Genomic DNA, 24,950 nt, shown 5'->3' with positions numbered 1-24,950 from the left:
TGTGGAGCTGTCCTCTTCCTCCTGAAGTCCACCACCATCTCCTTGGTCTTGGTCACATTCAGAATCAGGTGGTTCTCACCTGTAGATCAAGGCGGGAAGGCAGCCATTTTGAATCAAACGACGATGCACACATGATAGCGCCGACAGCTTTCCTTCAGTCAACTTCAAATTTTGTCAGGTCACTCCAAACAACATAAGGATTAAAAGTTATCAACGGCTTCAGTGAAAGTCACACGGGGCAGGCACAAGGGTGCGAGTTCTGTTTCATGCCCCCCAATTATTATTTTCCTCAAACATAAGAACTGCAACATAAAAGGTCCGATCTGAACCAAACTTGCTGTGATTGATAATAGCCGAGCTTGATGATGGCTATGTGTAAATACTCACATTTGAACAGAGCGTCCCCCAGTGGCCAAACATAACAGTTTGCCAAAAAAACAACAACAGGAAACCAGAGGTGGCAGACTTGACCCCGTTCACACAACAAGCCTCTGTCGGCCTCTGTTGGTCATATTGGCAAGTGCGGAAACACAAACAGACAGATTTATCATAACAGTAGTGTGACACACAGTGGACAGATCAGGAACAACAAGTGTGGCAACACAAAGCGAGACAGAGCGAGTCACTAAAAACAAGACTGAAGTAACTCGCTCAAAAACCTTAGTCTGACCAATTTTGACACATCGGTCAGCAGCAGCACTCAGGGTCACACAGGTCTCCACAGCGCCCCCTAGAAAATCAATCCATCCTTGTGGCCACTTACACCGACACAAAAAAAACAAAAAACGTATACATCGCACTTATGACTAGCACTTCATAGTTTGGCTTACTTGAAGCTCTTACTTACTTCTAGCTCTTATTTGTACCCAAATGTTTAAATGCACTTATTGTAAGTCGCTTTGGATAAAAGCGTCTGCTAAATGACATGTAATGTAATGTAATGTAATGTAATGTAATGGATGAATTTGCATCTTTCAGGATTAGATCTAGAAAAAAGCTCTTGGACCAATGATACGTCGGCAGGACTTTTTTTCCCGTTACCATGAACTTTAATCTCAGCAGTTTTGGTCGTACATCGTCGGAGTTTTCTGCTCCTCAAAACTCTGTCAATTAAAAATGTTTACCAGGAATGAAAATGTATGTTTTTGTACAAAATAAAAACTACAGAAACAATCGACAGGTTTATTTAGAAAAAAATGGAACTTCTGAAGTGAAGCTGAAGTGAAACTCGTCGCTCGTCACATCTGGGCCTGAAGGTAATGTTCGTAATTGGCTCGAAGGACAAACTCAAAATGAGGTTTCGTTTTCAAAGCGCCGAGGTCGCCAGAGTCCAGCAGATCTTTGACGTCAGGCAGGTACGTCTGCAGAGAGACACCTGGACAACACAGACTTTCATCAGTGAGGAACATGATTCTGACTGAAACAATCAGCTTTTTATCATTCTCCAAAGATCAGAACATTTTTTATTTGAGTCGTAAAAATGAGAGAAGTAGAACTAACAGCAGTAACAGCAGCATTAACAGTAGTAATGGAATTACCAGTAGAAGTCGATGATGTCATTATTATTCTAAACTCATTATTATCCTGTGATTCAGTTGTGTTGTGGCTGAGGCTGTGATTTCTCACGTTAACACGAGACCTTGAACGCCTCTCACCTTCCTGGATGAGTTTGAGGAGGATCTTGATGAAGATGCTGTCTTTGGCAGCTTCCAGAGGATCATCGCTGCCGTCAGAAGTCGACCAGCTGAGGAGGGAACAGTCAGTCAAACAGAATTCATGTTATTATCATGTTACAGTATGGTCCTTAGCTCCTCCCACCACAAACAGACAGATGAGCCCAGAGTTTCTACGCATCTGAAAGGCTCCGCCCACATCAACACCAAATTTACTACTACTACTACTACTACTGCTACTACTATCTTTACTACTATTACTACTACTCCTACTGCTATTACGACTACTACTGCTATTACTACTACTACTACTACTACTACTGCTGCTACTACTGCTGCTATTACTACTACTATTATGACTGCTACTGCTGCTATTACTACTACTATTATGACTGCTACTGCTGCTATTATTATTATTATTACTACTACTACTACTACTACTACCACTGCTACTGCCATTACTTCTACTACTATTACTACTACTGCTATTGATACTACAACTGCTATTGATACTACTGCTATTGATACTACTACTGCTGCTATTGATACTACTACTACTACTACTATTGATACTACTACTGTTATTGTTACTACTGCTACTACTGATACCACTACTACTACTATTGATACTACTAGTGCTATTGTTACTACTACTATTGATACTGCTACTACTACTACTACTATTTCTACTGCTATTGATACTACTACTACTACTACTACTGCTGCTACACTAGTGTAACAGTGTTTTGTTTTTTTTAACCTCAGCCCTAATCCTCAGACACAAATTAGGATTAAAAATATTCCTGACCAACAAATAAACAAATAAAAAAATAAACAAAAACCACGTCAGGGTGAGAATCTTACTCGTCTCTCCTCAGCGCTTTGGAGAGGATTTCACATTTCAGCGCGTCAATGTCCACCTCATCCTCCTGTGTCGACACAAACACAGGTAAACTTTAAAACATGCCGTCGAGACCCGGCAAAGAAGGCGGAGTTAGGAAAACAAACAAAAACTAAACAAACCGCTGACCTCGTCAATGTACTCCAGCAGATCCAGAGCTTTTTTGTAGTCGTACTCGTTAGCACCTCTGTTGTCGTCGCAGATGTACAACTGTGGAGAGACACAGACGTGAGCTGGACCCGGATCACACACACGCCACCAAACATCTGTAATCTAATCTCACACACCACCAAACACCTGTAATCTGATCACACACACACCACCAAACATCTGTAATCTGATCACACACCCGCCACCAAACATCTGAACTCTGATCTCACACGCCACCAAACATCTGTAATCTGATCACACACGTCTCAAAACACCTGTAATCTGATCACACACGCCACCAAACATCTGTAATCTGATCACACACCCGCCACCAAACATCTGAACTCTGATCTCACACGTCTCAAAACACCTGTAATGTGAACACTACAAGAAAATGATGAAATGAAACATTCTGGTGAAGGTAAATTTGGTCCGATGAATGGAAGTCAATGTAGAGTCCTGTGTGTGTGTGTGTGTGTGTGCGCGTTCACCTGTATGAGGTTGTAAGCGCTGAGCAGAGGCATGGTGTCCGGGTTCTGCTGTTTCTCCTCCAGCAGCTGACGTGGCAGAGTCTCCTGATGCAGCAGGAAACGCTCCTGCTCCACAACGTCTGTGTGGACACAACAGTAGAGGATGCTCAGAAAGGGAAGTTTGACGTCACTTAGTGAGACACATTTTTCCAACAGGACACACCACTGCTGCCTCCATCACTGAGTTTAAATGTCTGATTTTGTCACTTCTGCATTAGAACTCCTTCATTCAGATTTACTGCAGTGACACAAAGTGACCACACAAGGCAGCAGAGGGGCAGCAGCTCCTGCAATTTCCTGTTGGAAAAGTGTGCCTCACAGTGAGATAAAGACGTCATTGACTTAAACTGAAGTTCTGTTTCAAACAACTTTGTGTTATTACTGAAACATGTTTTACCGTCCACGTGTTTGTTGAGCTGCTCCTCAGGCAGCTCGGACGCCAGCGCCGTCAGTTTGCTGAGCGCCAGCAGCGTCTTCTTCTTCACAAAGTAACGCGTCTCAGCGTTGGCCTGGCTGTAGAGCGTCCTGTGAGCCTGTGAGGGTTTAGTTTTATTCTTTAGAGTTACCAAAGTTATCTTTGAACAGTTTATGAGACTTGAGTTTGAGAACTGTGCATGTGTGTGTGTGTGAACTCATATTCTTTGGAAACCACTGATGTGAGGACACTTTGTCCACTCATCACAACTGATTTTTTTTCTAGTTTCATGTTCAGGTGGAGTTAAAACCTGACACTTTCAACAAGGACCACCAGGGGCACAAACACACAAGAAAACTGTCAAATCATAAACAATTCAGATTATTTTAATGGTCAAAATTTATCCTCAACTAAATAAATAAAAAAAAAAGCTTTCCTTAGTTACACATCCTCACAACCTCCAAGGTGGGTGAGTAAAGTTTGTAAACTACCAAAGTCCAGAAAGAAAATCAGTGATTTTAGCTGCTGGTCCTCTGCTGCCTTGTGTGGTCACTTTGTGTCACTGAAGTCAAACAACTGATGTCGATTTTATTAAGCAAACCATTTGTTTAGTGGATTAAATCTGCGTAATAAACGTGTGTGTGTGTGTGTGTGTGTGTGTCATACACTGTGGAAGTCGTGGACGTGGATGTGGTGCAGCCAGCTCAGGTGCTGGTGAGCCTGCAGGAAGCTAGCCAGCTGCTGATGCTGCGCGGCCGGCTGAGACAGCAGCTTCCCCCTCTTCCCCTTCTCCATGTACCAACGAAACAGGAAGTCGGCAAAGTTCTGCGGGGGACGACAGGGTGTCAGTGGTATTTCTATGCGATGATGGGTCAGACAGCCGGAGCACCAGAGTCACAGTTAGAGACGTCCGACACAGAAAACAAGCCCAACTGTAGATCAGTTAAAACGACTTCACAATCCTAAGAACGAGAGTTCATCTCCAACAACTACAGGAGTCTGGTGTGTTCAGAGACGGCACAGATGATCACAGACCGGAGTCTGTGCTGCACTCATGGAGGAAGAACTGAACTCAAAGTTTAATGAACTGATTCTAGTGATTTGATTCAGTTACACTGAAAACAACTGCTTTACAAGTCCCTCGTGTGTGTGTGTGTGTGTGTGTGTGTGTGTGTGTCACGTATAAAACAAAGTCACTGCAGTTTCACGCAGCCGTGCAGTGATGACTCCGCCCACGTTGTGTAGGTACTTTTTTGTAGTGGAGATGAAACCTAAACCGAGGCGAGGACAGCCGGTGGAAAAAAGACATTGACACACTGGACTGGACTGGACTTAATGTCTCCAAATTTGAACCTCAGGCTGTTCGTACCTGGTCTGCGAACTTGGCCATGTAGTGCTGCAGGCGGCTCTGGTTGTCGGTCTGCTCACACATCTGCACCAGGATGTCAAAGTCGCAGTACTTCTCAGCCAGTGCTGCCACCCACTGGTACTGACCCAGCTCCACTGCAACACACACACATGTCAGAACACTGGGATTAATTCATGAAAACCTGTCAACTAAAACGTTTTGGTGAGAAACTAGCCCTCTAAATGGGCGGAGCTTGTTCGCAGCCCTCACTCGTCCACTCACACAGCGGCTGCAGCATCTCGGAGCGCCGCTGACCGTACTCCAGCTCCAGGCTGTTGTAGCGCTCTTGTTGGGCCACCGGGGGCCGCTGCTGCTGCAGGGAGGTCAGCTGGGCCACATAGCCCCCCAGGTAGATGTCCAACAGCGCCACCAGCTGCTCGCACAGGGCGCCGCGCAGCGCCGAGTCGGCATGCGGGTACACGGAGCGCAGGATGATCTCGTGCTGGCGGGAGATGACGGTGCGGACTCCGCCCACTCCACCCGACGCTGGAGGAGGGAAGACGAGGAACTTTCAGAACAAGCTCCTCCTCAATTTAAAAACTTTCCCTCCATGAAGTAAAAAATAAAATAAATCATTAAAACTAATATTAATCCAAATTATAATCGATCATGAACTGAAACCACTATGAAATACATAACCTGTTCACATGCTGTGTTTAAGGCCTTTTTTCCTGCTGTGAATCTGGATATTAGCGTCTTACGCTGTATTGTCTACCCTCAGGCAGACATTTTAGATGCATAACGTCTGGAGTAGAACGAGGGTAGAAGTTGATGCAGGAGCAGCTCTGGCTGTCTCCATACTGGTGAAGACCACCGGGGGCAGTATAAAGATTCAGTCGGTCAGGTTCATGTGAAACATCTGCTTGTTCTCCATGGATTTAACGTGACAGTGAAGTAATTTTTTTATGACTTGAAATGAAACTGTACCTGTCCACGGGACGTACTCGGGCTCAGCTGCAGCATTTTCAGGAGCTCTGTACATGCAGGCCTTCGTCTCTCTGTACTGACCTGCTGCCTGAAGCATGTCCTGCGCGCGCACACACGCACACACACACACACACACACGTTATGTTTCCACTGCAGGGTCCTCACACGTCACGTGAGTGAAACAATCGTGGTTTTCTACACAACACAAAGTCACAAACCAGTGACTTGTAAAGCAGTTGTTTTGCGTCAAAGTGAATCATAAGAATCTAAATGGTTCAGTCCTTCAGTGAACGTGGTGCCATCTCTAAATCCAGACTCCTCTGAGAAAACACACTTCATCAATGTTTTCACCATTTTGAGCTACAGTTTGTTTACTCTTCAGTGACGACGCTCTCTGACCAATCACAGGGATTAGGGATTATAAGTAGATTTTAGAATTCTATGTAGATTTTAGAATTCTAAGTAGATTTTAGAATTCTAGGTAGATTTTAGAATTTAATTAGATTTTAGAATTCTAAGTGATTTTAGAATTCCAAGTAGATTTTAGAATTCTAAGTAGATTTTAGAATTCTAAGTAGAATTTTTAAGTCTTTTGAACTTTGATCTACAGTTGTTGACATCATCGCGCTCATGACTGAATTTACGAGCTGCAGGATTGCACACGTTGCTCTGGTGCAGCAGTGAAACCTTCACCTGGACCATGGTGTTGACGGCGAGGACGACCTCGGCCCACTGCACCGAGTCCACCGGGCGCTCCTTCAGGCTCCGATCCTCTTCCTCCAGCAGGCAGTCAAACACCGACGAGACCTGAGACACCTGAGACAGACAGACAGACAGACAGACAGTCAAACACTGACAAGACCTGAGACACCTGATACAGACAGACAGGCAGGCAGTCAAACACCGACAGGACTGAGACACCTGAGACAGACAGGCAGTCAAACACCGATGAGACCTGAGACAGACAGACAGACAGGCAGTCAAACACAGACGGGACTGAGACACCTGAGACAGACAGACAGACAGGCAAACACCGACGAGACCTGAGACACACCAGAGACAGGCAGAGACACAGACACAGACAGACAGAGACACAGACATAGATAGACAGACAGACACAGATAGACACAGACAGGTCTCACACACCTCTCTGAAGAAGACGTCAGCGGCGGTGAGACTCGGTGGTACAGCGGCGTTGTTCCTGTGCAGCGCGGCAGCGATGGCTCGGTTGACCAGCTCGGCGTGTTTGGCGTGGTGGTTCTTCAGCACCATGGCCGCCTGCAGCTTCTCGGCGTGTTCGCACAGCAGCAGACGCGTCGCCATGGGAGACGACCTCACCGAGACCTGACCGAGCCGCTCCAGCAGACCCACCTGAGGACAGACGAGAGGATTTTAGTTTCCTCATTTGTGGGGACGCCGACAGCACAACTTTGGGGGCGTGTCTCTTTACCTGGAGCAGGAAGTCCATGAAGCAGCCGTGTGCCTTCATCTTGTCTTCCAGTTGGTGGAGGATGATGAGCGACGTGAGAGGAAAGCCGACGCCCTCTGGACAAACAGAGACATGGAATCATCAGTCTGACAGGAAGCTGCACACACTTCACCTGCTGTATGTGTCTGTACCATCAGGGACAGACTCCGCCCAGCGGGGGTCTGACGCCGGGTAATCGTCCACCAGGTCCAGGTTGATCTGAACCACCACGCTGTCCAGCTCCGCCCCCTCCTCTCCATCATCGTCGGCGGGGAAGAGCTCGTCTGTGAGCGTCTGAGCTCCCACCAGGTCGTTCCTGACAGACCAAAGACACACAAGAACAAGGACTGAAGACAGACACGCAAACCAGCGCTCAGATACACAACACAGACTTAGTGTGGAGGCAGGTGTTGTTGTTGTTGTTGTTGTTGTTTTACCGACAGAACTGGAGAAAAGCTGCTTTCAAGAGTTTGGCTTTGTCCTCCTGAGCGACATGCTCGGCTCTGGTCGGAGTCTCCATGACTGAAACCTTTACAAAATAAACACATTATTAAATAATGTTCTGATGAGTCTGCAGACCCGTCTGTGGTCTAACCTCTGGAGCTGCTGCCAGTGACGAGCACAGAGATTCCTCCATGGTCTCTGGCAGGAGGGACACGCCCTCACGAGCCACCACCGCCACCAGACCACTGTTCTGAGAGAAGAAGACCGGCAGACCAGAACAGCAGCCTCCTCCACACACACCGTCACCTGCACACACACACACACACAGAGAAACACACAGGTAAATGGTGGATCCATAACCTGAAGGTGGATCCACGCAGGTTGATCATGAGAAACTTTCTCACGCTCCACCTTCAGGTTGATCATGAGAAACTTTCTCACCGGGGTAATTAAAGAGGATTTTCTCGTCAGGTGGTGCCATCCTGCTGGTCCCCGTGGAGCAGGCGAACACCAGCTCGTGGGTGTAGATGTAGGCGGTGGAGCAGGGCGCCGGCGGCAGCAGCAGCCTTGTGGCCTGCAGGGTGTCCTCACTCTGAGGAAAGACTTCTTTAGCATGACACATTCTAACTGCTGACAAACACACACACAGACAGTTTGGTTTGCATGACGACAGCTGAGCTGCAGACAGACATCTGATCCCGGCAGGATCAGGACTCAGGATCACCTGGAATGGAGGGTTGTATTTGGTGACCTCCACAGTGAAGTGGTCAGAGATGGATGCTCCACTGTCCTGAAGAGTCACCAGACAGAAGTAAGACACACACGGACAGTCTGACGGATGCCACGCTGCAGCCAGGACCACAACACCAGCTCTACACACACACACACACACACACTGTCATTTCTCCAAAAATCACCACATTTTAGTGCTTAAATCTTTCACACACACACACACACACCTGTGTACAACACAGATATTTATATTTGTAAATTAAACTTTCTTTAGGTTTTCCAGTAAATTCTCATATATTCTCATGGAAAGTTGTTCTATTTGGAATATTTCCTAATAAAATTCCCATGGTAAGTTTCCACCCATTTGCAACCTCAGGTACAACTCACACCATTCTTGATTTCCCTTTGTTTTACCCTTAAGTGTACAACACACAGACAGACAGACAGACAGACAGACAGACATACTCACTGGCTGAGCTTCATGTCCAGGTACACCACGTTGGCTCCCTCCTTCATCTCCTCGTAGTTGCTCTCTGACCCCTGGTGGTGTAGGTGAGGAGAGACATCCTTTCAGGGTTTTAATCTAAAGGCGCATTTCCACCAGCTCTACTTGCCTCGCCTCGCCACGGCACGGTTTAAGTAGCATTTCCACTAGCATAGTACCTGGTATCAGGCCGCTGAGTCCCGTCGTGAGACGTGAGAGACGTCCCACACACAAATCAAGCCGAACAGCACCGAACTGTAGATCACTTAAAACTACTTAACAATCCTAACAACGTGGGTTAATCTCCAACAACTACCAGGGAAACCTCAATAGTTAACAGGAGTCTTTTAAAGTGGAGTGGTGTATTTAGGGACAGCGCCGCTGATCGCGAGCGGCATCACAGACCGCTGCCACTGTAGGCTGTGGAGTAGGAGGCTGTACTCAGGTACTCCGGAGACATGTGGACAGAAATCAAGCTGAACAGTGCCAAACTGTAGATCAGTTAAAACTACTTAACAATCCTAAAAACGTGAGTTAATCTCCAACAACTACAGAAGTCTTGTGTAAAGTCACTAGTCACTTGTCACTTGTGTGTGTGTGTGTGTGTGTGTGTGTGTGTGTGTCGCGTATAAAACGAAGTCACCGCAGTTTCATTCAGCCATGCAATGGTGACTCCGCCCACGTTAAGTAGGTACTTTTTTGTTGTGGAGATGCAACCTTATCGTGCCGTGTCGTGCCGTGGTGAGGCGAGGTGAGTAGAGCCAGTGGAAATGCGCCATAATACTCTCAATCTCAGTGGTGAAGGTGTTTACTAACAGAGCTGTGAGCGCCCCCTGCTGCTCAGGAAACAGACTTTAGACCCACACCAAACCCCACAGAGAAAACCAGTGATTTTAACTTCACAGCAGCAGTGGATCAACAACTCCTACGTTCAAATCACTTCAGTGTTTCAAATCCTTTGTTCAGATTGACCTCAGTGACACAAAGTGACCACACGAGGCAGCAGAGGACCAGCAGCTAAAATCACTGATTTTCTCTCTGGACTTTGGTGTGGGAGAGTGAGTGGTTTATAAACTTCAGTTTCCTGTTGGAAAAGTGTCTCACAGTGAGAAAAAGACGTGATCATGTTCTTCAGATATTGAATGAATAAATAAATGTATTCATTTATTTATTTTACACATTAAACAAAGTTCTGTTAAAGAACTAACTGGTACTGACCCAGATGGCGTCGGCGATGCTGTCGGTCAGAGCGCGGCGAGTGTCCCAGCTGAGCAGCTGGTGCTCCCAGCTGTCGTCCATCTCCCATTTACTCAGACTGGAGCTGGTCAGCGTATACAGGCAGCTGGCTCCGCCCTCCCACAGCAAGGCGTGGAGCTGCAGAGAGAGAGAGAACAGAAGCGGGCCAGACGACGCGTCAGTATCTTTCCTAATCTGCAGAAAATAAGTACATATGTACAAAAAATGCCGTGTGTGTGTGTGTTTGTTTTTTTAATATGTAGAGGGTTAGCCAGTTTTTGCTACATTGCGGCCGGGGATATGATAGGCTGTTTCCGCACGCTGGGTCCGCCCGTCTGTTAGCTGATTGGCTGTTCGAGTGTTTCTGCCGGCAAGAACCAACTCCATGAAGACAGCTCCACTTCGATAGAAATTCGTTTCAAAACAAACATCAAGCTAAAGTTGTGTCTCGCCCAGATGCGCGCACGGCTTACAGTCACAAACACGAGACAACACACTCACCATGGCAGAAGCACCGGCCTGAGTGGCGAGTCTGCCGCGGCTAACCCTAACCCATGATATGCAAAGGAAACTGAATGATATATATATATATATATATATATATATATATATATATATATATATATTTATATATATATATCACGCACCAAACAACATTATAAGTAATTAATAAGTATTTATAACTTGTACAAATACATTGCAGTTCATAAAAATAATAATAATCAAAAAAGGCCGCAGTATCGCGATAATACCCAGAACCGTGATACTTTGTGTGGAATAGTATCGTGGTTACTCATTTTGGTATCATGACAACTCTATTAATATGTAACCATGGCAGTGAGATATACTATGATGGCGCCACGGAGGGCTGCCTCGGTGCTTTGCTCCGCAGTACTTTGTTTTTGTTTTTTATGTCGCGTTCTAAGTTGTCCCTCCATCATCCAATACACTCAAGAGGAACTATTACAGTCTGAACATTCAACTGGTCACACTTTTTCGCCGTTTCCCAGCGATTCTGGTGTATTCACGGAACTTTTAGTTGCAGGAGCAGCAGCTCTCTGTAGGATGTTCAGGAGACGCAGACGGGGCAAGCGAGCCGGCGCGCTCGTTAAGCTCAGACAGCGGGGTTTTCGGACAGCGCTCCCGTCTATACATCTGGCGAATGTCCGCTCCCTGAACAATAAGATGGAGGAACTGCTGCTTCTCAACAGTATAAACTCGGACCTTCACAGATCTGCTGCCCTGTGTTTTACTGAAACCTGGCTCAGTGAATACATCCCGGACACCGGATAACATCTTCCGGACTTTCAACTTCTCCGTGCGGACCATGTAACGGAGCTCTCGGGGAAGAGGAAGGGAGGTGGAATCTGCTTCTATATTAATGAAGGTTGGTGTACAGATGTCAGAGTGTTGCGCAAATCATGCAGCCCCCACTTGGAGTCTTTTTTCATAAACTGCAAGCCGTTTTATTCACCGCGGGAGTTCTCCTTGTTTATTCTGGTTGGTGTTTACATCCCACCTCAGGCGTGTGTTACTGAGGCTTTACAACACTTGGCTGACCAGATAATGGACATGGAGAGGAAACATCCAGATTCCCTGCTCATTGTTCTTTTTCCCCCAGGCCGTCACACTACTGAACACTTGACCAGTTTATTTATTTATTCACTATTTTGCACCTTATCGTTTATATACTTAAATATATATATTTAAAAATAGACCGGACCTCTGGACACCTTGTTTATTCACTTTTGTTGAATGTATGTTAAGTTATGTTGATGTTTACGTTTCATGTACAGCGTGTGTTTGATAAAACCGGAGTCAAATTCCTTGTATGTGTTCACATACTTGGCCAATAAAGCTGATTCTGATTCTGACTCTGACAAGAATACCACAGTGTGTAAACTTTGTTCTAAACATGAAGCAAAGTACAGGACGTCATAATAAGGACGTAGACGTAACCATGACAACAATAATCCTAATCGTGAGTGCGACTCACCGTGTCGTTGGCCGGCGGGGACAGGATCCCGAACAGACTGGACATGCGGCGTCCGATCCCGGACAGCATGCCCTGACCCTGCAGCAGTGCTCGCCACTGAAGCTTCCCTGAAGAGTCGGCGCTCGCCCTCAGCAGGCGATTCCTCACCGAGGACAGGACGAAGCTTCCGCCCTGAGAGGAAGGAGAGTCAGGCTGTAGATCACACACAGACACTGGAATAAAAACTCACCGCACACTCACTCACTCTGACAGCGACGACAAAGTTGCAGAGGTCTCCCAGGTCCACGTCTGTCTCCGTGTAATTGCCCTCGTGAGCCAGGCTGGGCCAGTAGCGAGCGGTTCCCTCTGTGGTCACCGCCACGACGGAGACGGACTGAACGCTGGCCGTCTCAAGAGAGGCAGCAGTGGCGGCCGTGACGGCCACGAGGTCAGCGGTGTGGCTGTACTCGCTGACGGGCAGCTGGAGCTCTTTACACACCGACAGCTGCAGAGGATTAAACAGTTCAAACTGTGAACGACAACATCACCACAAGGGAGGTCCTTTTAAAATGTTGATCGGTGTTCGTCAAACCTGGAAATGATGATGTTCTCGAATGTCTTGTTTTGCCCACAAAATCAAAGATCAAAATCAAATTAACCATAGACTGTATAAATTAACACTGCAAAAAGTCGACAGAATTTGAGTCGAACCAGAACGTATGGACTGATTAATCAACCAGTCCACCGGGACTTCACAGTCCTAGTTTTCAGCTTCTTAAATATGAATATTTTCTGGGTTCTTTGCCCCGTCTCACAAAGAAATCAATAAAACGGAACTATTTTAGTTTGAGAACCTGATCGTTCCCAGGTTTAACACTGATAGACATTTTATGAAATTTTCTGAACCAAATAATCGATTAATCAAATAATCAACAGATGAGTCAATTATGAAAATAATCTTAGGTCTTGCAATAAAATCCAGGTCAGTTTAAGTCTACGATGTCTTCAGAACATGTTCACGTCTTTATCTCACTGTGAGACAGACTTTACCAACAGGAAACTGAAGTTTATAAACCACTCACTCTCCCACACCAAAGCCCAAAAAAAACAGTGATTTTAGCCTGTGGGGACACAGGAGCTGCTGGTCCTCTGCTGCCTCGTGTGGTCACTTTGTGTCACTGAGGTCAATCTGAACAAAGGATTTTGTGATGTTAAAAAACAGCGAGAGTGGTGTCACAGGAAGAGACATCCGACACAAGGATCAAGCCGAACACTGTCAAACTGTAAATCAGTTAAAAACACTTAGGGACAGCACCGCTGATCGCTGCATAAACTGCTGCTGTATGTGACTGTATCAGACTGAGTCTGTGCTCCGGTCATGGAGGACGTACTGAACAAATATGTTTAATAAGGACGTGTCAGAATGCTCAGTTATGACTAAATACGGCGACCGCTGGCCGTAGTCTGATGTGAAGTGGTGCGGACACACAAACACACGTTTGCTGACTTTATCCGGCACATTAGCTTCATATATAAAATCCTCTGAGGCTGGAAGTTTGTGTAAAACACTGTGCTCCACTGTGCAGCCACCAACAGCACACTTGTCCCTCCGCGTTGACATAATACCGCTCTTCCTCCCTCGCCTGCACTCTGGCATGTTATAGGGACAAGGTGGAGCTAAGGTGTAGGTCTCGAGGTAAACTTACTGGTGGGGCGGTAACATTCGCGGTGAAATGTGCATGCTGCCGTCATAAGCGCAGGGAATTCAACATCGAGTGTTTTATCACCTATATTTACACTTAGGGGGACCGCGAAAAAAGGACTGAGTATTCTTTTTCCACACTTTGGCGACTGATAGGGCCTCCAGAGTCCAAAATATAAGTATTAAAATGGTTAAAAAGTTGATTTTACATAATATGTCCCCTTTAATGAAAACCTGTCACTATTTGCAGCCATGTTCAGTGAGTGAGTTCTTCTGCCATTTTTGCCAAGATAACTTTTTCAATCTCTGGCAGTTACTCAACCGTTTAGGAATCACAGTACTGAGAAGCTGACATCACAAATGTGTGACACGCCCTTGAATCTCATCTGTGATTGGACTCTCGTTCTGCAGCAGTCGTACCGTAAGGATAAGTATACGAGCGCAAATCTCTATTTATCTGCGTTCATCCATTCTCTACTGTTTTAACCTCACCCTGGACAATTATCTACCACTTTATCCTCCACCAGAGGGTCAAGGGTAATGCTGTGCCAATCTCAGCTGACATAGGGCAATAGGCGGGGCACACGCTGGACAGATCACGGTTTAGGAGTTGCGGTGATGAGAAGAACACATGACACAGTCTGTGACGACAAGACGCAGTAGAGGCTGAACTGTACCTTGGCCACCGCAGTCTGGCAGATCTTCCAGATGATCAGCCTCTCTCCACAGACCATCCAGGCCCAGCCACTCTCGTCCACCTTCACCGAGATCTGGTCATCGGCTACACACACACACACACACACACACACGTCAACAACGCAGGCGGACAAACATGACAGAGGTTTTGTTTTTTTGTCTCTTTACCATCAGCCATAGTCAGAGCTTCCATCACTTTGACGGGCAGCGATGAGCCAAAAGTCTGGACGTCGTAGTGGACGGATTCTGCAGCAGCGAGGTTCTGCGCTCGGGTCGGTGTTGACCTAGCAACAGAGGAGATAAATAGAATAGAATAGAATATATACTTTATTAATCCCCTTAGGGAAATTATTTCTCTGCATTTGACCCATCCTAGAATTAGGAGCAGTGGGCTGCCACACTGAGTAGCACCCAGGGAGCAATGGGGGTTGGGTAACTTGCTCAGGGGTACCCCAGGTACTGGGGGCTTGGGTACCCCTGAGCAAGTTACCCAACCCCCATTTTGGGGTACTCCTAAAACACTGTTGTACTGCTGTATACATTACAGGGACCTGGGGCCCATTTCAGAAAGCAGGTTTAGTGAAAACTCTGAGTTAGTTAACCCTGAGATGAGGGAAACTTTCACAAAGCCAGTTCAGCTTAGCACTGAGTCAGTTACCCCGGCAACATACTCCGTGAACCTGCTCGCTGGCAGGTTTTCTTCAACAAACCCTGAGTTTCTCTGTGTCTTCTCCTCCTCCTGCTGAGCCGATATCAAATCACCTGCCAAATTAATGACATTTACGTCTTTCAAAACAACGAAATCCCAATCAGATGTTACTTCCAGTGTGCGAAGTATACCCCGGGTTTCGGGAGGGCTCACGTATGGGGGGGGATATATATATATATATACACACACACACACACACACATACATATACATACATACATACATACATACATATATATATATATATACACACACACACACACACACACACACACACACACACACGTGTGTAATACAATTCAATTAAAACAAATCTGTTGTATTTAGCTTTGCTCTGCTAAACTAGTCCAGATTTGTAAAGTCTAGATGTACTGGTTTTAATACATGTAAAAAAAAATTATAAATAAAACAAATGTGTTCCAATAAAATTATTTTGAAAACAAACCAGAAAGCGTGTTATACATTACATTTAGCGTTAAGCTAGGCCACATTTGACCTGGTCTAGATGTGGAGTATGTGTTTTGAAATAGTCTTCGGTTTGTCTAAGTAAGTAAACTAATCCAGATTTGAGTGTCACGGTGCTGTAAATATCGCGGTACTCGTCTCGCTCACCTCGCCGACAAAGGCGTCCTCCTGGGGGAGAAGAGCAGACTGTTCGCGGCTCCGGAGACGCTCTTTCGGGCGGCGGCGCGGCTCTGCTGCTGCTGCTGCTGCCGGCGGCCCGAGCCCGCGGCGGAGCGGGGACTGAACATGCTGCGACACCGAGTACCGACTCACAACGGCCGGGTGAAGTTTGAACCGACGACGGGACCAAGATTTAAGATTTAAGCGACACAACACATACACACACACACACGCAATCCGGGATCTGTCGTTCTGAGGCTGCTCCGAATAACGCGCGGTGCAGTCGCGAGAAAATGACGTCAACACCCACCCGTTCAAAAAAATCTTTATTAACAATTGTGAACAATTACAAAAAACACATTGATAAAGAACTCGAGTAGGGAAGAGGTTTATTTTCTTTGGAAACAAAATAAAAAAAAATCCAAAACTTAATTTTAGACAATTTAGAGACAAATTCAGAAAAGTCAGAAATCTGCGAAAAATGGTCAGGACTTTACTTAAATCTCAGAATTGGAAGAAAAAAGTAAAAATTCCTGTGGGAATTATACTGAGGAAAAAGTCAGATTTCTGAGCCAAATTCTGAGAATTCTCAAAAAATGGTCAGGACTTTACTTTAATCTCGGAGACAAAAAGTCTGAATTCTGAGGGGAAAAAAGTCAGGATTCTGACTAATCTGAGAAGTGAGCAAATCTGAATTGTGGCTAAAACTTTATTTCCGAGTTCTGTAAATTCAGAGTTCTGACCACAAATGGAACTCACTGAATTTATACAGCACTTTCAAATGAATTAAATATATTTTGAACATGTGAAAAAGATAGACATGTGAAAGAGAGGGAAATGACAATAAAAAGAAGGGGTTCCTGTTTAGTACAGTGCTAATAAAAGCACATGCAGCCCAGTGCTATATGAATAGAAACAGTTTTCCTTATAAACTCAATCCATTGAGTACAGTACCAATATTAACACTGTTCTAGTTCAATATGCGACCAACAACGGTTCATTATATTCAAGTGGACCTGTCACTTGGTGTCAGGTAAGTATGGAAGCCCATTTCCACCAGTGTGATGGAAAAAAAAAAGATCCTGTAATTCATTATAATGACTTAGTATCTCAAAATAATGAGATACAGGGGGTGGAGTGGCTCAGTGGTTAAGGGTTACCCTGTGTGCAAAAGACATGATGGTCGCAAGTTCGACTCCACCCCTGGCTGATTGTACTCAATTCCCTTGTAAATCGCTTTGGATTAAAGTGTCTGCTAAATGACATGTAATGTAATACAGTAGTATCTCAATATATTGAATTATTATCTCAAAATAATGACTTAGTATCTCAAAATATTGACTTATTATCTTAAAATAATGACTTAGTATCTTAATATATTGACTTAGGTCCTATATACTAGCTAGCTGTCATTGCTAACTGGTTTTGGAGCACATTAATTAAATGTTTAATTGCCGACTTTACTAGATATTTGTTCTTAACAACCAGCATTGTGAGAATTTTAAAATCAGGTTTTGAAAAAAGTTAAGACCCTTTTTTTGTTTTCCGTGTGTTACGTTTTATTGCATCTTGCTCGCCAGTCTATTACAAAATGGCTTTATCAGCATAATAACAGTTACTGTAAGAGTAACTAATAGTAACTAGAATGACACTCAAAGAGATGCAACACCTGTGAGTGAGCTTGCTCAGAAAGGAAAATGTAAAAATTATAATCTACACATGCTGCTCTTTTATACCTTTGTTGTTAAGGCAATATGAAGCTACAAAAATGGTATACTAATATATTAGTTTTTCAATATATTGAGATACTAAGTCAATATATTGAGATACTAAGTCATTATTTTGAGATACTAAGTCATTATAATGAATTACAGGATCTTTTTTTTCCCATCACACTGGTGGAAATGGGCTTCCATAGGTAAGTACAACTTAACCAGTTAGAACAAATGTTAAAACAAATTAGTTGAAACAAAGGTGCTTTAAAGGTTATTGACATAAAATAAATATTAATATTATATATTTTTGGTTGTCATTGTACAGTTTAAAACATGCCGAATTTGCCTTTTTATATCACAATCACAGATGGTTATTGATTGATCGGTTATTAGGTTTATTTCTTCTGTACAAAAATGCTGTATCATTGTATGATTTTTGAATGGGGAGCGGTGAGATGTGTAAGACATAATGAGATGATGCATGGCGGCTGAGCGGGAGAGTAGCATCCAGCTGCAGCCCCGGAGAACAACACCCGGGCGTGACGGAAGTACTCTGGTGTGACAAGTTTTTTTTTTTTAATTTTTTGTTTTTTTTTAACTTTGTTTACACACCGAAACAGAGAATTCGCCAGAAAACTCAAAGACGAAGAAGAAACAATGGGAAAACTAGAAAATAGCTAGGCCTATATGAAGGAAGAAAGAAGGAACGGAACTTTTGCTGTTTGAAGCAAAAACATCAACCAATTCATATCACAATCGTAAATATAAGTCATGGCGTACAGCACTCATGATACCCGGCCTGCGATCTTTACATTACATTACCATGTCATGTAGCAGTCGCTTTTATCCAAAGCGACTTAAATGCAACCTGAGAGGGGTGGAGTTGAACTTGCGACCATGAAGTCTTTTGCACACAGGGTACCGGTCTTAACCACTGAGCCACTCCACCCTTTAAAAGCGGTAATTACAATAAATAATATTTAAGCTACAGAACCTTCAACAATCTTAAAAAATGGTTACTGACATGTCATACTTTTACAATAAAGGTTTTTGTTTGTTATTGTGTGAACTGTTATTACAGTTGTAAGTTTATTTGTCTAAATAGAGTTTTACAAAAGTAATAATAATAAATCTAAAATTCTGAGGTAACTTCCGTCACGCCAGGGTGTTGTTCTCTTGTTCTCCGGGAGTGGGAGGGACTGTGAGGTGGAGAGGGGGCGGACCGAGGGCGGGCCGGGGGCGGACCGAGCCACCGAGCGATTCACGAGCGCAGGCAGCGGCCTAGCCTCAGCTGGACCCGGGGGACCGTGAAAAGCCAGTCGCCGTCACTCGCACAGCAACCGAGGACGAGAGAAGCGCGACACGATATGCAGTGAGTAAAGGGCGTCCACTCAGACCCGGTGCGGCCACAGGAACCGGAGCCGTGCCGCTAAAAGTGCGGAGCCGCCAGGCCGCGGCTAAGTTAGCCGGTTAGCTCCGGAGGAGGCTAACGCTCAGCTAACGTGGGAACCTGGCAACTTTTTGAGTCCGGGTTAGGTTACGGTTTGACCCGGGTTAGGCTTTTGCTCAGCTTCATATATGTTCACAGTGGTTTTGTTTATTAATGTATTGTTTTTAACCCAGATATAAATGCGTCAACTTGCTGCTTCGCTAACTAGTTAGCAGCCTGGGAGATGATGTTTTACGTGGAAAGGATGGTTGCTAATTTATTGACCTACTGCACATTTATAAACGTGTTAAAGTTGTACATTTGTACAGTTGTACAAAGTTGTTCTCATACATTTATTTACGTTTTCCGTAACATGCATAAATCCACCTCTTGGACATGTTTAAATATAAAAAACAATATAGGTTTTATAGAAATGGTAGAGAAAATGAATGAAACACTTTCATTGTGATTTTTCTCAGTTGCTGATAATAAATGTTTCCGTCACAGTTCTCTTGAAAACATGAATTGTAGTTTGATATTATTGTTGTTGTGATTATTGTGAAAAGATTCTTTAATGAAGTTTTCTTTTGTTGTCAAAAATGTTTTTACGAATTTAATAAAAAGTTTTGATTTTAAAATAATACTGTCAAGTTTCGATAACACGATTCAAAGGATGAAAAATGACGACCCCGATCATTTTCCTTATTCAAAATGATCCCTATCATGGATAATGATGAAGTATATAATAGTAATAACAATAATGAAGTTATTGTAGGAGCTTTTTATTGTGATAAAACCGACATCCGTTTATTAATTAATCCTCTTTCTGCTTTCCCTAAAACCTTTGACAAGGTAAACATGTTTTAAAGACATGTTCCATCCAATTATTTAAACAATAAATGAAAACTGGCCCAAGCTTTTCTGTTCTCTTTGGTTTTCCAGGTCATGAAGCGGGGTCGCACTGAGCAGATCCAGTACTCCGTGGCTCAGTACCTGAAGAGGAGGCAGTATGTGGACACTGACGGCTCCCTGAAGGGAGCCAAACTCTTCCAGTCAGCGGAGGAAATGGCTGCCAGCCTCACAGGTGAGCAGCTGCTCTCACAGAACACACCATCACTCTGTACGATGGATGTGTTGTTATTGGGACTTTCTAAGAATTCTGCTCAAACTTTAGGAAATAGTCAAAAGAGGCTCCGTGTAAGTTTCAGTCAAAAAAGGACATCATTTACTTTAATAAAAAGGAACATGACATGGACACTCAGTGAAAACATGGCTGCCAGTAGATTTTAGCCACTTAATAATAGACTCACCTAATAAAATGAGGCTAAGTCTGATCTGAAGAATGATGTTTCACGTCTTTATCTCACTGTGAGAAAGACTTTTTCAACAGGAAACTGAAGTTTATAAACCACAGGAGCTCTGGTCCTCTGCTGCCTCGTGTGGTCACTTTGTTCCCCTGCAGTAAATCTGTGATGAGGCAGCAGTGGACCAACAACTCGTGTGTGTGCGCGTGCGTGTTAAAATCACGGATTTTCTCTGAGCTTTGGTGAGGGAAAGAAGGCAGTCGAATATTCCATACTGTCTATATTCTTGCTGCATATAATGTACATTCTATTTTTTACATTCCAATTGTTTATAGTCTAAGTGTTAATATCTTCTTATATTGTAATTTTCTTTTTTGGTAATGCAACTTACTGAATTAAAAAAGGTTACAAGTTTATACAGTTAATGATATCGACTTTTTAATTATGGCACAATAATAATGGTGATGATATGGGTAGCCTCGAAAACTGGATCTTGGTCCCGCAACCTGCATGATGAGAATACAGAGAGAGAGAGGGAAGGAAGGAAAGACACAAACTAGGGAGAGAAAGAGACAAGATTAAGGACATATAAAAAGTCATATGTCTATGACATGTAAAGTTTTAACAATGAAGAACGTTTGACTTAAATGAACGATGTTTTGTTTTTCCTGCTGTTCTGGTTCTGTGAGCAGTGCAGACGGAGTCGGGTTGTGTCAACATCGTCTCTGCTGCTCCCTGTCAATCAGATCCACAGCAGTATGAGACTCAGTTCTCCAGACTGCGCTCCTTCCTGTCAGGTACCACTTCCACATTCCTGCAGCACACTCACTGGATTCCTTACATAGCGTGCGTGCATGCGTGTGTGTGTGTGTGTGGAACAATTCACATGACAAGGTTTTAATGACCCAAAAAATAATGTCCTCCAATGTCTTGATTTTGTCCACAATTGAGTGATCCAGTTTTTAATGAAAGCAGAAAATCTTCACATTTAACAAGTCAATGAATGCATCACTGGAGCTTGTTTTTGTTATAATACCTGTCATAAATGCACATACATCAGTTATTTAGAAAATGTGAAAATGTTCTGGTTTCTTTGCTCCATAAAACAAAGAGAATCATTCAAACTCCATCATCTTGGTTTGTGGACAAAAATAAGTAAAACTCATCACAGCTGATTAATCCTCTGAAACAATGATTTAGTCGACCTCTAGATCATTGAATTAAACACAAATATCTTTAATTTTCAATAAATCAGAGACGGAGATTCCCTGGGCGAAGGAGGTGAGCAGTGTCCTCTACCCGCTCTTTGTCTACCTCCACCTGGACATGGTGCGCTGTGGCCTGAAGGGGGCAGTAGACGGTTTCTACAGTCGTTTCCACGGCGCCTTCCTTCAGGACGGCGAGCAGCGGGCCACCGTGGAGCAGCTCCGCCACGTCCTCACCGCTCAGGACGTCGTGGCCAATCCCAAGCTGAGCGCTTTCCTGGAGCACAAGTATGTGATTCACCTGACGGAGCCGGCCTACGGCTACCTGCTGCGCTACCTGCAGAGCGAGGACAACAGCGCCCTCTGCAGGGCCCTCAGCACACACCTGCAGCTGGAGGTCACCGACTCCAGGCGAACGGACTACCAGCTGTACGGAGCCGCGGGCGGGGCCACCGTCACACCAAACTCCGCCTCCTCCTGGGCGGGTGTTGACGGTGCGGAGGGCGGGGAGGGAGTGGAGGTCCCTGCCGGGATCCCGCAGAGCGAGACGGCCCTGGAGGCGCTGCAGGACTGCATCAAGAAGGTCCGCGAAGGCCCGCCCTCGCTCACCACCGTGTGTTTCTACGCCTTCCACCACACGGAGCAGATGCTGAACACGGCCGAGGTGTCGGCCGACAGCCGGCTGCTTGCCGCGGGCTTCGACTGCTCCACGGTGAAGCTGTGGAGTCTCCTCGCCAGAAAACTCAAGGCCAAAGCTCATCGGGCCGACGTGTCGCGCATACACCTGGCCTGCGACGTCCTGGAGGAGGAGGTGAGGCGTGTGTGCGTGTGTGTGTGTGTGTGTGTGTTTGATCTGCTAAATGTCCAATTGTTTTAATCAAACCGATGGAAGATCTCATCTAAAACATTACGATTGTCCTCAGGTGGACGAGGAGGACGTCTGCGGCAGCGAGATAAAGACTCTGCGAGGTCACAGTGGCCCCGTCTTCCGCACCTGCTTCCTGACGGACAGCTCCGGCCTCCTGTCCTGCTCTGAGGACACCACCGTCCGCTACTGGGACCTGGGCAGCTTCACCAACACGGCGCTCTACCGGGGCCACGCCTACCCAGTGTGGGACGTGGACGTCAGCCCCTGCAGCCTCTACTTCGCCAGCGGCTCCCACGACCGCACTGCCCGCCTCTGGACCTTTTCCCGCACGTACGCGATGCGTCTCTACGCCGGCCACCTCGCCGACGTCGACTGTGTCAAGTTCCACCCAAACTCCAACTACCTGGCCACCGGCTCCACGGACAAAACTGTGCGGCTGTGGAGCACCCAGCAGGGGGCGTCTGTGCGCCTCTTCACTGGCCACCGCGGCCCCGTGCTCTCTCTGACTTTCTCACCTAACGGTAAGTACTTGGCATCGGCGGGCGAGGACCAGCGGGTGAAGCTGTGGGACTTGGCGTCCGGGACGCTGTTCAAGGACTTGCGTGGACACACAGACAGCGTCACCAGCCTGTCTTTCAGCCCGGACAGCAGCCTGGTGGCATCGTCCTCCATGGACAACTCGGTGCGGGTGTGGGACGTCCGTAACTCCCACTGTGGGACGCCGGCCGACGGCTCGTCCAGTGAACTGGTGGGACTGTACACGGGCAACGCCAGCAACATCCTCAAAGTCCAGTTCATGGCCTGTAACCTGCTGCTGGTGACGGGGACAGCACAGGAGAAGACGGAGCAGTAGACACGGACCAGAGACCTCCCCAGAGGTCCTCAGTAGTTTGTGGTGAAAAGAAGTTTTTTTTCTATCTTTTGTCAAAAGCATTTCCACTTAAATTATCTCGTGTTCTTTCACCTCGATGTCAGTATTAAATTGTAACGATGACCATTAACAGGTGTGAGTTTAAACTATGACTGTGGGGGATCATTCATGTGTTCATACCTGGGATTTAACAAGCTGCCTTAAAAATTACCACAACACAGACAAATACAACACACAGAGACTCAAAATGAGCACAAAGATATTAAATGACCATTAAAAACAACCTTAAAATGAGCTCAAAGATGTTAAAGGGGACATATTATACCCTATTTCTCCACCCACTTCTTCCAGGGGGTTTCTGATTTGTCCTTTTTACTGCGCTCACTCGCTCAGCTCCTGTTCCCTCCGCTCCATTCCTCTCCCCCTCACTCCACTAGTTCCCTGACAATATCAACATGGCAGCGTGTGCGGAAAACAGCGAGAGTGGCGTCACAGGAAGAGACGTCCGACACAAGGATCAAGCCGAACACTGTCGAACTGTAAGTCAGTTAAAAACAGCACCGCTGATCGCTGCATAAACTGCCGCTGTATGTGACTGTATCAGACTGAGTCTGTGCTCCGGTCATGGAGGACGTACTGAACAAATACGTTTAATTAAGACGTGTCAGAATGCTCAGTTATGAGCTCTATTTGAGCTTTTCTTAAAAATGAAGTGGTGCGAACTCACGAACACACGTTTGCTGACTTTATCCGGCACATTAGGTTCATATATAAAATCCTCTGAGGCTGGAAGTTTGTGTAAAACACTGTGCTCCACTGTGTAGCCACCAACAGCACACTTGTCCCTCCGCGTTGACATAATACCACTCTTCCTCCCTCGCCTGCACTCTGGCATGTTATAGGGACAAGGTGGAGCTAAGGTGAAACTTACTGGTGGGTGGTAACATTCGCGGTGAAATGCCAATGCTGCTGTCATAAGCGCAGGGAATTCAACATCGCGTGTTTTATCGCCTATACTTACACTAAGGGGGACCACAAAAAAAGGACTGAGTATTATTTTTCCACACTTTGGCGACTGGTAGGGCCTCCAGAGTCCTAAATATAAGTATTAAAATGATTAAAAAGTTGATTTTGCATAATATGTCCCCTTTAAATGACCTTAAAATGACCTCAAAGATGTTAAATGACCACAAAAACAACCATGAAATGACTACAAAGTTGTTAAATGACCACAAAAACAACCTAAAATGACCTCAAAGATGTTAAACGTCCAGTAACTGTGAAATGACCACACGCACACACACATACAGCCTTAAGAACGACCACACAAACGGGCACAAAGCAGCCGCAGAGATGACCAATGACTGACCACATAAAACAACTAGAAACTACGAACAACAATTAAAAAAAGAGACAGGCAGGAAACTAACAACGAGCACAGAGTGGAACTCAAACCCTCATCAGCAGCACAGACACACAAACCA

At 45.3% G+C, this 24,950-nt stretch overlaps 2 protein-coding genes across 4 annotated transcripts; one reads left to right on the top strand and one right to left on the bottom strand.

Annotated features, from left to right (window-relative positions):
- Window positions 1-1,168: 1,168 nt before the first annotated feature.
- nup133 (nucleoporin 133) lies at window positions 1,169-18,699 on the bottom strand. 2 transcript variants are annotated; one of them, XM_058640963.1, is made up of 25 exons: window positions 18,612-18,699; window positions 14,910-15,025; window positions 14,723-14,826; window positions 12,609-12,848; window positions 12,365-12,535; window positions 10,351-10,506; window positions 9,118-9,188; window positions 8,641-8,788; window positions 8,358-8,508; window positions 8,068-8,222; window positions 7,910-8,001; window positions 7,625-7,788; window positions 7,455-7,549; window positions 7,151-7,375; window positions 6,698-6,820; window positions 6,005-6,104; window positions 5,300-5,563; window positions 5,039-5,172; window positions 4,336-4,494; window positions 3,652-3,787; window positions 3,216-3,334; window positions 2,704-2,784; window positions 2,538-2,602; window positions 1,656-1,744; window positions 1,169-1,375 (listed from the first exon to the last, which is right to left on the bottom strand). In XM_058640963.1, exons 1-25 carry the CDS (start codon window positions 18,617-18,619, stop codon window positions 1,239-1,241), a joined length of 3,303 nt encoding a protein of 1,100 aa, XP_058496946.1. In that variant the 5' UTR covers window positions 18,620-18,699; the 3' UTR covers window positions 1,169-1,238. The 2 variants fall into 2 exon arrangements, with proteins under 2 accessions (XP_058496946.1, XP_058496945.1); XM_058640962.1 differs by lacking the exon at window positions 18,612-18,699 and adding an exon at window positions 16,063-16,327.
- A 314-nt stretch (window positions 18,700-19,013) lies between these two features.
- Window positions 19,014-23,596, top strand: taf5l (TAF5-like RNA polymerase II, p300/CBP-associated factor (PCAF)-associated factor). Of its 2 annotated transcripts, XM_058641690.1 has the most exons (5): window positions 19,014-19,161; window positions 20,161-20,302; window positions 21,215-21,319; window positions 21,778-22,538; window positions 22,651-23,596. In XM_058641690.1, exons 2-5 carry the CDS (start codon window positions 20,164-20,166, stop codon window positions 23,446-23,448), a joined length of 1,803 nt encoding a protein of 600 aa, XP_058497673.1. In that variant the 5' UTR covers window positions 19,014-19,161; window positions 20,161-20,163; the 3' UTR covers window positions 23,449-23,596. The 2 variants fall into 2 exon arrangements, with proteins under 2 accessions (XP_058497673.1, XP_058497675.1); XM_058641692.1 differs by lacking the exon at window positions 21,215-21,319.
- The last annotated feature ends 1,354 nt before the right edge of the window (window positions 23,597-24,950 follow it).

Source organism: Solea solea, chromosome 10 (genome assembly GCF_958295425.1).
Source record: "Solea solea chromosome 10, fSolSol10.1, whole genome shotgun sequence".
Taxonomy (NCBI): domain Eukaryota; kingdom Metazoa; phylum Chordata; class Actinopteri; order Pleuronectiformes; family Soleidae; genus Solea; species Solea solea.
Note: the sequence above shows the minus strand (reverse complement) of the source record. Positions and strands in the feature narration are given on the sequence as shown.